Source organism: Lampetra planeri, unplaced genomic scaffold, assembly GCF_965212315.1.
Source record: "Lampetra planeri unplaced genomic scaffold, kcLamPlan1.2.h2 scaffold_1293, whole genome shotgun sequence".
NCBI classification, from domain to species: domain Eukaryota; kingdom Metazoa; phylum Chordata; class Hyperoartia; order Petromyzontiformes; family Petromyzontidae; genus Lampetra; species Lampetra planeri.
This window is the reverse complement of record NW_027614010.1, coordinates 18,498-30,886: the sequence shown is the minus strand read 5'-3', so window position 1 is coordinate 30,886 and position 12,389 is coordinate 18,498. Positions and strand designations below refer to the sequence as shown.

Genomic DNA, 12,389 nt, shown 5'->3' with positions numbered 1-12,389 from the left:
GAGAGAAGACCACTGGAGGAGACTGGTAGAGAGAAGACCACCGGAGGAGACTGGTAGAGAGAAGACCACTGGAGGAGACCGGTAGAGAGAAGACCACCGGAGGAGACTGGTAGAGAGAAGACCACTGGAGGAGACCGGTAGAGAGAAGACCACCAGAGGAGACTGGTAGAGAGACGACCACCGGAGGAGACTGGTAGAGAGAAGACCACCGGAGGAGACTGGTAGAGAGAAGACCACCGGAGGAGACTGGTAGAGAGAAGACCACCGGAGGAGACTGGTAGAGAGAAGACCACCGGAGGAGACTGGTAGAGAGATGAAATGTGCTTCTCATGTAGGAACCAGCTGTCATTTGAGTTTTTCTGGTCGCGTTCATGTGACAGATGCTGCAACCAACATTTCAACACTCTGCTGCTGTTTGACAATGTGAGTTGCATGTTTAATAGGAAACATCTCCATGCATACACACACACACAGACACACACAGACACACACACACACAGACACCGCACTCAGACAAACACAGCGTCTACACACACAGATGGCAGCACATTGTGTCTGGACACGTCCAGCAAGCAGCACCGCTTCCTGCTCCACAGTTCATCATTTTCAGTGGTTTTGTTTCCTCAGTGGAAACGGGCTGAAAGCAGATTTGAAATGCAGCAAAGGAGAAAAAAATGCAGATGTTCTGCATAAAATTAAACATTATTATGATATATCATATATTGTAATTATGTAATTACAACAATAATAATGCTACAAAGTGGTTGAAACTTTTTTTTTTTTAAAAAAGATCAACTCTTAATCACGTTTTGTTTTACAAAGACATGACTTGACACACCTAACGTCAGTTTTTAACTGAATTTCACACGCGATAATCCAGCGTTCACTCTGTGTGAGATGTGTGATGCCGATTTGGCCGTGAGTACTTTAAACACTGATATCACGAATAACTTTGTCTTTCCAACGACATGTCAGTGAAATGCTATTAGCGCTTTGATTCCTTGCCGGACCATGACGTGATGCTTTCTAACGCCTCCAGACTCGCGCCCGTACATTTCTGCGTTCACCTCTCCCATCCCGATGTTCAAATCAAAGTCTGACCCTCGGCCTACGAGGGTGATCGTCAGGTGGCTCTGGAGGCGTACCCGTTTCCCTGTGAGGAATATGAACACACATGCAACGTCGAGAACGTGCCGATCACACAGACTCTCCGGTCACGCTGAGGGAAAGACGTAAGACCTTGTCGATCTGTAACTGGAGGGCGTCTGTGTTCCTGAAGTCCCGCTAGCGGAGAAGCACCAGGCCTTCAGCAGACTCCGTCTCTGTGTTTGTGAACTCTGAGCTGGCACCGCCCCCTTGACAGTCGGCGTCGAGCTCCACAGCGGCCCGCAGCACCCCCGTGAGGAAACCGGCGCCGGGGCAGCGGAGGCGTTGCACCCTGCGCCGGCAGACGAAGTCCCGGCTCTGAGGCAGCGACCGCGGAGAACGTTGTGAAAGGCTTTCTTGAACTCCAGGCTGAAGCACGGGTAGATGATGGGGTTGATGCAGCTGTTGAGGTAGCCCAGCCAGAAGGTGATCTTGAATACGGTGTCAGAGGGTTTACATGACGGGAAGACGGATCCTGGAGAACACACGGACACACACATCCAAGACGTTAGACACCGACACAACAGGTGGTCAGGGAGAGAAGCGTACAGCTCAGGGAGGAGGTTGATGAACCCGCGGTGTGTTCAGGTAGCACTGGAAATCCCGCCGTTTCATGGAAAGGGACAGTTTGTGGAACCGAGCAGTGATTTTTGGCAGAAATGGAACGGTGAGAAAATGATAACATGTTAAATATCTTTGTTCTGAACCAGCGTCACACAAACCAACAGAGGTGGAAGTCGAATGAAAACAAGACAAACAAAACTCACAAGAAAGTGGTCAAGAACACCGGGAACACCGGGGAACGGATATATTCACAGATGATTAGAAATGAACAACAGCTTCTCAGAGACGTTTCGTTGCCGCTGTCGACCCGTGACACAAGTAACACACTCGCCTGCTGTGTCACACGTGCCCTGATGCCGTGTGCTGGTGTTTGTAGGTTCAGGTCGGCAGAGCGTTCCACCTTCGTCCGAGCCAGCGGAACGCAGCCGTCGCATGAGGCATTCAGGAAACATGTCAACAAGTTTCAACATTCCGTGTGTGAACCTCAGACTATCATCGCCCCAGCGTTTGACTGAGCGCTGTGCCGTGAGCCGTGAAGGTGCGTCTCACTCTTCATGCAGAACCACTCCCCGGTGACTGCGGCAGAGCGACGCAGGACGCTAAGTAGCTCGCAGAACATTAGTCTCATGCTTGTTATCGATAATAGCTTCCATCGGAGGGAGCGACTGAGGCCGTTCCTTCTCCACTGCAGCACTCTGTGGGTTTGTTGGTGAATTCCTTAACGTCCTTAAAGAAACTGGAGTTGCGGGGCGGTGGGAAAACGAAGGCCCTTCACCGACTTCCTTTATAAAGATATTTCATCCCTCCGCAGCTCTGATGTCACAGCGACGGGGAACAAAACACCAGCAGGGGCCGTATCTAGATGACAAAGACGAGTAAGTGTCTTTACTGTTAAAACAGGAACGTTTCTGTCTCTGTTCTGTAACAAGCAGCTCTCGTATAAATCGACACGTACGTGTTCTTTTAATCGTGTAAATTACCGAGTGACCACATGAACATGGCCATTCATCATCCAGAACATGTAATATTCATGATTAAACTGAGAATAAAACATTTCATCCATCCATCTTCATCCATCCATCCAATCTGAGATCATGTCGGAGGGGGGGGGGTAGAAGCTTCAACAGGGACGACATTTAACAATGAATCCTATTTTCAGTCCCATCATAAAATATTGTCCCATTTTTGTTGATTAAATCATTTATTTCTCCAAATCTCCTCCAGGCCTGGAAAACATCCCCTGACCTTTCCAGAACTGTTTAGACTTTAACAGTTTCTTGTTCCTTGATTTGAACCAACATGTGAATACATTTCAGATAATTCTGTTGGAGAATGTTCCGTCACTGTTGGACCACTCACATGGTGAATGGCTGGTTGTTGGTTGGGGAATTATCGTCTCCATGACAACACAGTAAACTGGATCACCGATCAGTGTGTAGAATGCAGTGAGAGTCATTGTGTCACGTTAATCCCTGCAGCCCCCACTCTGCAGCTGGAACCAGCCTTCTGTTTACATCTGGATATGAAGGTGAATTAGGAGTCTGGCAGCGACACCGGTTTGTGTTTGACTTCCACTGTTCAGCAGCGTTGTGACCATCTGTGATCGGCTGATACCACACAACGCCCCCCCCCCCCCCACACACACACACACACACACACACGAGGGGACACGTTGCTGGCACGACCGACCTAAAGATAGAATGAGATGACCTAAAGATAGAATGAGATGATTTATGTTCTCTTAATCCTCCTGGTGCTAATCGAACTTCGGCACCATTTTATGAGCAGAGTAAAAAAAAAACAAAAAAAACAAAACGCAATAAACGAATAAAAATAAACAAGAATTGGCCCAACAGTCCAACTGAGACGAGCTGTCATTTCTATAGCGCACGTGTTTCTGTCTTCTCAGAAGTGAAAACAGTGAGTGAGAGCAGCTGTTGGTCAGCCGTTCACAGCCTCGCCCCCCCCCCCCCAGCTCAAACTCATCTGTTGGACCTCTCATCAGTGCGACAGCCTGAACAGATTGGTTGATGGTTGATGGTTGATGTTGCCGTTTTCAGTGCACATGACCCTCAGTGTCATGAAAGACGCCTAGAAATGAAATTATTAGGATTATTTCAATCGTTCTTGTCCGTTCAGCATGAAACTACAAATCACACTTAGTCACGATCCACTGCACCTTCCAGGCCAGGCGACGTCGTCATGTATCAGAATCAATCATGAGAAGCTGTGACATCACACGTGGTCCGGAGCTACGTACCGATCGGTAAAACCAGGAAAAAGGGGAGCCAGCACAGGATGAAGCACCCGACGACGATCCCGAGGGTCTTGGCCGCTTTCTCCTCCTTTGACAGCTTAAAGAGCTTCGGCAGGTTGATGCCGGTGTGTTTCGGTCTCACGGTGCCCTTGTCTTCCTCTTCGTTCCCCGTCGGAGCTGCGTGCCCTCTGTGGACCCGCAGCATCACCCCCTCCGTCTCCACGGCTTCTCCCTTGCTGCTCCTCCGGAGGGCTTGGGTCTCTCTCTTTGCCACGTTGTACACACGGCAGTACATGGCCAGGATGACGGCCAGAGGTATGTAGAAGGATCCGAGAGCTGAGAACAGGGCGTACCCGGGTTCCTCTGTGATTCGACACACCGACTCGTCTTCAGGGTCCGGCTCCTTCCAGCCGAACAGAGGGCCCACGGATATGGCTGCCGAGAGCCCCCAGAGCGCCGCCACCGCAGTCAGCCCCCGCCGCCCTGTGGCCATGGCCGGGTAACGCAGAGGGTAGCTGACGGCCAGGTACCGGTCGATGGAGATCACACACAGGCTGAGGATGGAGGCGGTGCAGCAGAGGACGTCCAGCGCCGCCCACACGCTGCAGAAGGGCCGTCCGAACACCCATCTGCCCAGCGCCTCCGAGGTGGCGGAGAAGGGCAGCACGGCTGAGCTGAGCAGCAGGTCGGCTGCCGCCAGGTTGGCGATGAAGTAATGTGTCACGGAGCGCCAGTGGTGGTGGCACAGCACCGACAGGATGACCAGAATGTTCCCCAGGACCCCAAAGACGACAAACACCACCAGCACCGCCCCCAGAACCACCGCCTTGGCCACGTCCACCTTCGGGTAGTCGGAGGCGCTGCAGTTGTGACAGTTCTCTGCCGCGGTGGCGGCGCTCATGTTCTGATCAATCCCACTCATGACAGACCTCCTCCTCACCGGCGACACCTGCAACCATCTGCCTTTCTCCGCTCCTGCGAATGCTGCGGGTCGAGCTCCTCATCCTGCCAGAGTCCCGCAGATCACGTGGCGTTGGCCAGGATCACTTGGCAGAGAGTCCTAGCCAGAAAGAAAAACAGCCGGGCTTTGTCATATTCAGTTCCACAGAGTTTGACAAACGCTGTAAGTGGCAGTCGCCGCTGGATTCACTGATGCTGAAAGTAGTTTCAGGCCAGAAATCTGCTGAAAGAGCAAGAAGAGAGGAGATGAAGTGTTTAAACTCTTTATCCGGCTCATTGAGTAGTGTGAATGTACAAAAGGTGAACAGAGGCCACACGTTAGAGAAGTGAACGTGGATCCACATCGAAAACGGCCAAACAAGCATGGAACATATGGGTGAAATACAGAAACAACATGCTGCTGTCAGGGTGGCACGGTGGGGCAGTGGTTGTCATCTCTTTCTGTGGGCAGTTTCTCTCCACCTTCACAAGCATGCTAATTATGCTAAAGCTAGTTGTTTCTTCAAGTTCTTTTCAAGTTGTAGAGGAACCGAGTGCAACGCATCCCCTTGCGGTGACCGATCGACGTTTTCTGATAACACAACTAGTCGTGTGATTACGCTAGGCCAACGTTAGCTAGCAGGAATGTAGCGCCGGGGATACTGACGGCGTTACCGTGACTACAACCGGGGTGGCTCAGGACGGAACTTTCTGCGCAGTGATTCAATCTTTTATCATTTGTCACTTTCTTGTGTTTTGCGTCAGCCGTGCAGCCACCTCCCTTTTCCGCTGGCAGCGTTTAGACAGCGTCGCCGTGTCACATCGAGTACATTGAAGCGTCATCCGTTACACAGCAGGATCCCAAGGTGTGTTCAGAGGACACACATTCCCCCCACGTTCCCTTCATTACAGCTGCAGCGGAGGAAATCACACAAATCGATCAAACGCACACTTCCCACACAAAAACCATTACAGCTTGCGTGTGCTTTGCATCGGAGCGTTCTAGAAATCCCATCATATTCCTGCCTGAGCTTCATTTAAGCAGTAAGATTCATGTCTGTTCATTAGGAGAATGTGCAACAGCAGAGGTAAAGAAAAGCTGCAGTGCTGATGGTTTGTGTGGAGGAGGAGGAGGAGGAGGAGGAGGAGGATGTATGGCAACACAACACATGAAGGAGCGACAAGGATTGATGGAAGGAGAGATGGTTTGTTGTTGGGAGAAGCTGCAGCCTGTGATGGTCTGGTGTCTGCTAGCCGGGCTCTTTACTCAGATGACAGGCCGAGAATTGAACCTGGCGCAGGGCAATATATTCCAGAAAGGAATGCTGCGGCGCTGATAGTCCTGCTCCGTGCTCAAGTCTCAGTGTACGTGTTGGAGAGCCGGGATGTCACCGGCTGAGATAAATGTTGGTGAGGGAAAAAAAAAACGGAGGAAAATGCTGCTGAGATAAACCCTGTGGAGGAGCAGTCGTGTCCGTCACATGTTTGTAGGATCAGATGGTGGACATGTCGCAGCTCCGTGTTTGGAGCTCAGTCATGGATTGAAGTCTCTACGTGCTAAGACGCAATTATACTTGAAGCTGCTGAACTGACTTCAAGGTTTTTACTTCCAGGAAGAATCAGACTTTATCATCTGCTTTGTTGATGCGCGCCACCGACATTTATAGACACGGACAGCATGGACTCGATCAGTCTCCTGCTGTGAAGACGATATCCTCCAAATACCATTTAGATGATGTATATTCATTGGTTTCCTCTAAGTCCACCTTATTTCCATTGATTATTTGAAAAGATAATGTGTTGTAATCACTGACAGCTGAGTTGATCGCGACTTTCCTACGTTTCTGATCGTTACTGACCTTAAATCTGTTGTGTCACGAAGCCATTCACTAAGAAGCACTCACGAGTCCGGGGGAGCGCTGACGTCCACCAGGTTGTTTACGGTTTGGTTGTGTCACACCTAAATGGATGACTCCCATAAAACGTGCGTGACATTTCTCTTCGCTGAGCGTCATAGATCTGTGTTTAACGTAAACAACTCCACATGCTGCACTCGCCCCCTCACGCCTGCGGCTTCGGCAGGCCGACACTCCGTCAGCGAGCGAGAGCCCATGGACAGGAACGTCCGTCAGTGTTTGTCTGTTTCACCGCACAGCTCATACATGCACACTGAACTATCGAGACATCTCTGTAGCTGTAACACAGATCCGGATCAAAGACAAATAGTCAGAAAAACATTCGAATGATGGATGACGAAGTCCGGGACTTCATCATTTTATCTTTTTGGACAATTGGATGACACATTTTATAACGAGCATTTGAAGTATCCGTGTCATTAAAGCCCCATTTAGTGAGGTCACAGAGGCCTTTAACCACTGAATCCCTCCGCGCCCATGAGAACGAGGCGTCTGTCGCTGCTGACTCTCCCTCCAGGCGCCACGATCATCAGAGCGGTGTGATTGGACGTTCAGACGGCCAATGCCTCGGAGGGACAGTTATCACCTGTCGCAGAGGCATAAACCCTGCTCTGCATGTCCTCCACGCTTCATGATTCATTCATGCACGTGCTCAGTACAGACAGATAATGGCAGCAGAGTGACAAAATGATGAAGTGGTTAAAATGCGTTTATAATGACATTTCAATCTGTTCCGCTGCCTTCTCACCCTTTCTGCACATATCCTTAGAGATTAAAAAAAACATAATAAATGATAAGTCATACCAAACCAATCCAGGAACTGGCAAGATAAATGATCATGTGACAACAATGTATGAGTTTAAGTGACCGGGTGTGAAAATGAAAGGATGCATGGTGCTTTTATCTGCTGGGTTCCTGTGTCCAATATGTCATATTCATCAAATATCACTGTTGACTGAACACCTGGATTACTGTTTTGAATCCCCCCCACCCCCACCACCACACACACACACACACACACAAACACAGAGTTTCTGAACCGATTAGCCTGCATGTGAGTGAGTGAATTAAAGCAAAGCGATGGTAATTAGGGATTTAGGAGAGTGAATATTAGCGAGCACATTAAATGGTGTAATGTTGCCTGAACATGTTGGTGATATTCCATCATTCCAGATGTTAATAGCCCAACAACAACAATAACATTACCAGGCTCCATGCAGAGGCTTGACACTTTCACATGTTGTGCTCACCATAAAGCGTGTGTTTGCGTGTGTGTGTGTGTGTGTGTGTGTATGTGTTTTCTGTCACGCTGAACTCTCGAGCAAGTCCTTGTGACACACAATGAAATGAAACATACCCACACACACACACACAGCGGTCTCCTGGTAATGTGTCTGCTGCCGGTGTTGTATTTCATTTCTCTGTGAATGTAACTTCTCCTGTCAGCTCCGTGGAGCACTGCACCACCATGATGAATTGGAGGTCCATTTCTAAAACGCAGCGCCCTGTGAGGGGACCAATCACTGCCTCAAGTTATAATTCAATTCCTTCACGAGAGTAATCATAATAATTCATCAACACTGGCTGCACACTCTGCCCTTCAACAAGGACGACAAGTGTCTCATGCTTCCATCCGTCTGAGGAGGTCATGCGTCTAAAGGGCAGGATCATTTCAGAGGATGGAGGCGTTTCATTTTCTCCAAACATCACACATCAAACATCATTTAAATCATTCTAGAAGGAAATGAAGCTGCAAAGTGAAATTAGTTTTAGAATACATAAAAAAAATTGTTTCTTCTCTTCTATAATCCTGTCTGAGTTTTTTTCTAGTAGTTCATAAGAAACAAACACTTATGGTGCATGAACTAACGGACGGGTTGATGATGTGCTGATCACCAGTCATAAAACATCAACATGTCCTTCACCTGAACCAGACTGACCGACTGATCAGATTGATGCATGATGGGAACGAGGAGTCAGTCACAACCTGAAGTCAGCTGTGGGATGAAATGAGAAGTTAAATCAGAGAAGCTCTTACCTTCTTCAGGGCGTGTGCACGCACACACACACACACACACACACACACACACACACACACACACACACAAACACAAACACAGAGGGAACCGCACTCTTTAAAAAAAAAAAAAAAGGGCCAATGTAGCAGTGATGCCTTTTCCTGTCCACCACAGCACGGAGGGCAGAGTCAAGTGCTCCTGTCTCTCCTGCCATCCTGCAGGCTCCTGTGACGACAAAGCCAAGGGCCGGCCCACCTGATCCCAAGGCCCCGCCCCCTTCCCCTTATACATTCACCTTATACATGCCTGCTGACACACCAGTGATGAAAAGAATTAGACGGTTAAGAACATTAACATTTAACAATGTGGTTGAACACTGGAGATTATTTCAGTTTACCTCCATCAAGGAGATTATTATTATCATCAATCATCATCGTAAAAAAAACAGTTTTTATTGCCAGGTTTACATATCACAATGTGTCTGAATATAAAAATAATAATAGAATCCTGTGATTTAAAAACAAAACTGCACACAATAATAAAATAACAAAAAAAAACATAAAATAAAAATAACATTAAATATCTTTTATTGGTAGTAATAGTAGTGGTCATAGTAGTTGAAGTTGCATTTGTGTGGTAAAAGCACATATAGAGGAGAACGTGACAACAGCTCCAGATGTTTCTGGTGTCTGGTGTGAGTTTTCAGTTTGATGAAATTTCAATTCTCCTCCAAAATCTTTTATACGCCCTGATGTGTAGGTCAAGTCAAGTACGTTTGATTTTTTTCTGGCTTGTAGATACTTATGTGTCACCATTTCACATCATCACAACATACGTCATCTATTTGATTTTAGTCATAACAGCTGGTCAGTAACCGTCGGTATCAGTAGTTGACTGCAGACGTTGGATGGAGGTGAGGTCAGGTTAAATCCAACATTTGTGTTGTGCATTGTGCTTGTCTGGCTTGTTAGGTGAGTGCGTAGGAGGATTTGTCAGAAGATGAAGGATGTGCTGCTCCAGTCTGGAACATCACTGATGAACAGTCTGCGAAACGCCGCCGCCAGCTTATTACCTTGGCCGAGTTCTTGACAGCGACAGCTCAGTGACTGACCCCAGGTGGCTCTGGTGACGACTTCACCTGCAGTGTTGTTGGTTTTTTCTACCACGTCTGTCCTGAGGACTGAGCTGGTGAATTCATCTCCTAGTGACAGAGATGTCTGCTGCCACCGGCTGTATTGATCTAAGTTATTAATGTTTCTCTGTGGTTTTATAGACAGCAACTTTCTGTTTCCATCAGGAAGCCGTCTTCATATTGTTTTCATCTCAGTGACTCTCTGCCTCTGACCTCTTCAAGTGGTTTATTCAACAATGAAAGAACAAATTGAATGGGGCTACAGCTCTGCCTGATCTCAAGCGGCTGGTACAAACTGCATTCAACTCACATACACAGAGTTTATGGACAATTAGTCCAAACTAGAAACATCATGTATGAAAAAATACATTCTGCTAAGATGTAATTTTACACCAAGTAGACAGCACCTTTTAACATATGACACAGAAATATAACTTCTGCTTGTGTGACTGGTTCATGCATTTCAGAAGCAGGCAGGTTTTTAAAATCTTTATCAATTAACTTGCAGATTGCTGAAACTCTTTACACGTTTGTTATGTTATGTTGTATACATTTAGGGGGGAAAGAAGTCTATTTGCTATGTGCTTTTTATTATAATGATAGAATAACGCCACATCAGTTGTTGCGTCGGATCAGGACGAACGTCTTCTCCGTCACTGAGAATCCCCCCGGTGGGTGCTTTGCTCGATGTCGCCCTGTAGTGAGAGATTCGGATGAGGTGCTGCTTGTCCATGATTTACCCTGGTCGTCTTTGACACCGATGGGTGCTGGGGGGGGTGGGGGGGGGCATCCGTCTTAAAACGTCGCGCCGAAGATGACGACACATTTGCATAACTGTTGGTGCTCGTGCGATGCTCCTCTTACTCAGTCCAATCAAAAATACACATTTTCACTTCAACGGGTGGATTTCCCTGCAGCAGAGGATCCAGAGCATCCAGAACTATTGCTGCTCTCCCAGCTCCCTCCCATAACTCGACTTCAGACATTAAACTGATTACATTTTAGGAGAAACCACTCTCCCTTTTCATTACCCGTGGAACGCAAACACACTCTCAGAGTGAAATACATTTTGTTGTTATCAGTTTCACTTGGTTACATGCTAAATTATTCTCGGGGAGGTGAAAGCCTGCCCTGGTGAGATTAGTTTGCCTAATTGTTCATCCAGTGGATGTACGCCAGCTTCCAGCAGTACTTCATTAATGAGGAACAGGCTTTACATGTACAAACTATTTACCCAACTCTGTGCTTTGTTTTATACACAGGATTATAAATGAGGTTACAAGACAGACTTCAGCATTGTGAGCGGTGTAAAACCTGAAAAGTACGGTAAGATATTTTTTGTTACATTTATCTCCTTAATTCTACCGAATGTTCAGTCGACGTCTGCATTATTCGTCTCCTCTGGGAATTTAACTTCACATTGACGTGTGACACATGAGCCGCGCTGTGTCACACAAAAACAAATGGTGAGATCTAAGACTGCGTTACCTTTTTGGGGATTGAATACTTTCTGCCTGTGAGTGTTTGCTGACCTTTGACCCACAAGAAGTGTCTGCGTTGTGTGTCTGTCCGTTGTTTTGGACTCTTGTTGCCTGAACGGACGCAGTCTCAGTGTTGCTGAAAACATGGATAATGTGCTTATTTCCCTGCATACTGAGCAGCAGGGATAGTTCTGCGACCTGATGTGATGTCATATCAGCTTGTTGTCTTGCAGCCCCGACACCATCCATCACCTTTACAGAGAGCACTTACAAATGCACCGTTCTCTGCTTTCACTCCGTGAGGACGCAGTGATGCAGGCTCTTCAAAGAAATGTCAATGCTGATTAGATTTGCTACGCTGGGTTGCACTCTGCAAAGACATATGTAGGGTCAGTGTCTGTGGTACTGAGGGGACTTGTGGTGTGTGTGTGTGTGCGGGCGTGTGTGTGTGTGTGGCAATTAATCACTACGTGCACTTACTTACAGATGGGCAAATGGAATTTGAAATGACCAGGTTTTTTCATTAACTCATAAAGCCGCAGGGGTTGACAGAGAACAGGATGGATATGTCAACAGTTGGGGCACGAGGACGGAAAAATACACAGATGCAAAATCAAAGTCCAATACCCTTGTACATTTCCTGTTTATGCCTGTTTATCCTCATTTCAATTCCAATTCATATATTTTCTCATTTCATACATATTTTCAATTTTGTACTGTGTAATTTATTACGTTTACTTGTTTAGATTAAAGATTTTTACTATTTGCACTGGAAAAGGAGAAGCTCCCCAATCTCATTATATAATTGCATTGTATAAAGACAATAAAGGACATTTTATTTTATTTTATTTTATTTTATTTTATTTTATTTTATTTTATTTTATTTTATTTTATTTTATTTTATTTTATTTTATTTTATTTTATTTTATTTTATTT

General features: G+C 46.8%; 1 protein-coding gene across 1 annotated transcript; it reads right to left on the bottom strand.

Annotated features, from left to right (window-relative positions):
* Positions 1 to 1,005: 1,005 nt before the first annotated feature.
* On the bottom strand, positions 1,006 to 4,868 carry LOC144739081 (alpha-1A adrenergic receptor-like; the record flags this gene model as incomplete). Its single annotated transcript, XM_078622079.1, has 3 exons — positions 3,971 to 4,868; positions 1,256 to 1,621; positions 1,006 to 1,153 (listed from the first exon to the last, which is right to left on the bottom strand). Coding segments are annotated over exons 1-3 (1,412 nt in total), but the record flags the coding sequence as incomplete, so codon positions are not given.
* Positions 4,869 to 12,389: the final 7,521 nt, after the last annotated feature.